The 2,051-nt window shown below is 35.6% G+C and overlaps 1 protein-coding gene across 1 annotated transcript; it reads left to right on the top strand.

Moving 5' to 3' along the window:
- The first annotated feature begins 433 nt into the window (after positions 1-433).
- On the top strand, positions 434-2,051 carry LOC140966509 (staphylococcal-like nuclease CAN2). The gene is made up of 6 exons (XM_073426772.1): positions 434-714; positions 953-1,008; positions 1,260-1,374; positions 1,450-1,560; positions 1,669-1,856; positions 1,964-2,051. Exons 1-6 carry the CDS (start codon positions 568-570, stop codon positions 2,022-2,024), a joined length of 678 nt encoding a protein of 225 aa, XP_073282873.1. The 5' UTR covers positions 434-567; the 3' UTR covers positions 2,025-2,051.

Genomic DNA, 2,051 nt, shown 5'->3' with positions numbered 1-2,051 from the left:
TGGATCAACAAATTTAAAAAATTACCGGAATATCTACGACCAATTTTCATAATGATAATATTATCCTATTTTAAGTATAATAAATCGAACTAATTAAAAAATTTGATTGAAGTCTAAAAAACTTTTAAAAAATAAAAAAAAATACAACAAACGTATAGTACTTGACTACTTTTTATATAAAAATATATATAATAATTCCAATCTAACAGTGACTATTGGCGACGTGCATGGATTTACTAGATGGTGCATTTGCTTGTCTTTTACGAAATCGAGAAAGTGGCAAATCATGCCGTTGACTTCCAATTCTTACCCCGTGGTCATTTCTTCAAAATTACAGTAGTGACAAAACATAGACCAATGACGTCACGCCACGTGTCGGACCTGATTGTGATTCGCCCATGATAAACGCAACCTCGTCGAGTCTTTCCTTGGATTTTCTTGGAATCATGAAAAAGATTTCTCAAAAAAATATCAAATATTGATAAATCCATTCAAGATTGTAGCTTTCTCCATGTCCACAAATCAAAATCTTTTAATCTTTTCTTGACTTCTTGTTTGGTTGTATTTATGGGTAACGTTCTAAGACTTTTGTACGGCCAATGCTGCAAGCCGACGGCGGATTCCGACGCGGCCGGCTACCATGGCGTCACCGTCTCCACTGTTGGAGTATCGGCACTGGCCCAGGATTTGTATAATTTTGAAATCACTTCCCAGGTACCCAATAACATTAAGCCTATCGATTAATCAAGTCTTTTGTATATTCTTGAAACAAATTAGAAAAGGGTTAATCTTGTTCGGAAATATTGTGAATTTAGTTGAACTAATGGTTTGATGTGGTTTCCGGAGCTGATTCAAAGCTTTTCTTTCTGTTTAATTTCGGGTTTTTAGTATTTTTTGTGCAAGAGAAAAATTATATTCCGCTGTTGTAAATCTTGGTTTCAATATTTATAAGGTTCCTCAAGGACTCAGTAAGCATGTTGTCTCCTCTAAGAAAGCTCAGGCCAACTGGTAATGTCACTGCTAATTTCTTGAATTAGAGATTTATTATTTTCTTTTATGTTATAATTATTTCGCAAAGAATTTATCTGGAGGGTGACTTTAACGTATTTTGTTTACAGATCTTGTAAATATGTTTCAAAACATGTAAGTTAATTATGATGGAATTATGGAACTTGAGATTATTGGTCTGCTAGTTTCCAGCTAATTTTTAACCGGGTTCGTTTGATTTATTTATGCTCAACCTATGCACAAAAATGAAGGTATAGGAAACTTTCGGAGGCATGGAGAGAAACAAAACCTCCCCCTATAACACCAGAAGAAGCTTCAAGGCTTGTAATCCTGACCTTGAAAGGACATCAGAAAGCTGACGTTGAGGTACTAAAATAACATACCTTGGTATGGTCCTCAAAAGAATGCAAGGTTTTAGTAGAACTTATTGATTTATTACAGGGATTGTTGACTTTTTATGGCCTTCCTTTACCTCATATTTTGGTTGAGCTCACTAGTGTCGCTCCTCCATCACGACCACAAGGGCTCAAATTCGAATTATACACTCTTCCAGTAAGCAAAACATTACAGTTTCTTGAAAATATTTCAGGATTGGAGTTTCTTTTAGTTTCATACATCTTATTATCAACTTGTTTGACATAATGTTTTGTGTATGAATAGATTGATGCGAAGGCTGTGGCAGATGGAGATACAATTACTGCGTATGTGAGCACTACGGATCAGAGAGAATCTGCAATTGTCCCTAGAGAAGTGGAAGTTGCAGCTGTTCAAAGATCCAAGGCGCGAGCTAAGAAGAATTATAATAAGGCTGATGAACTTCACAGGAAAATTATTGATCTGGGATATAGGTTGGACAATTCTTGTGCAAAATTTGTTGAGTTTCTCTCTTAGCGTATTTCAGTTTGTGTTGGTGTATTCTTGAAGAAATCATTGATGAGCCAGGCATGTCTTGCAGGGTTATACCGGTACAAAATCAGGAGGTTCTTGCACGAAAATATCGAATAAGACTAAGGTAAGGAAACTGTTAATTGTATTGAGGAGCA

This window comes from Primulina huaijiensis, unplaced genomic scaffold (assembly GCF_012295235.1).
Source record: "Primulina huaijiensis isolate GDHJ02 unplaced genomic scaffold, ASM1229523v2 scaffold206860, whole genome shotgun sequence".
Taxonomy (NCBI): domain Eukaryota; kingdom Viridiplantae; phylum Streptophyta; class Magnoliopsida; order Lamiales; family Gesneriaceae; genus Primulina; species Primulina huaijiensis.
The sequence above is the reverse complement of the archived record's forward strand: the minus strand, read 5'-3'. Positions and strand labels throughout refer to the sequence as shown.

Coding starts and splice junctions, on each gene's coding strand:
- LOC140966509 (XM_073426772.1), top strand. CDS start 568: ATGGGTAACGTTCTAAGACTTTTGTACGGCCAATGCTGCAAGCCGACG. Junction 1,009..1,259: donor AAGAAAGCTCAGGCCAACTG/GTAATGTCACTG, acceptor ACAAAAATGAAG/GTATAGGAAACTTTCGGAGG. Junction 1,561..1,668: donor TCGAATTATACACTCTTCCA/GTAAGCAAAACA, acceptor GTGTATGAATAG/ATTGATGCGAAGGCTGTGGC.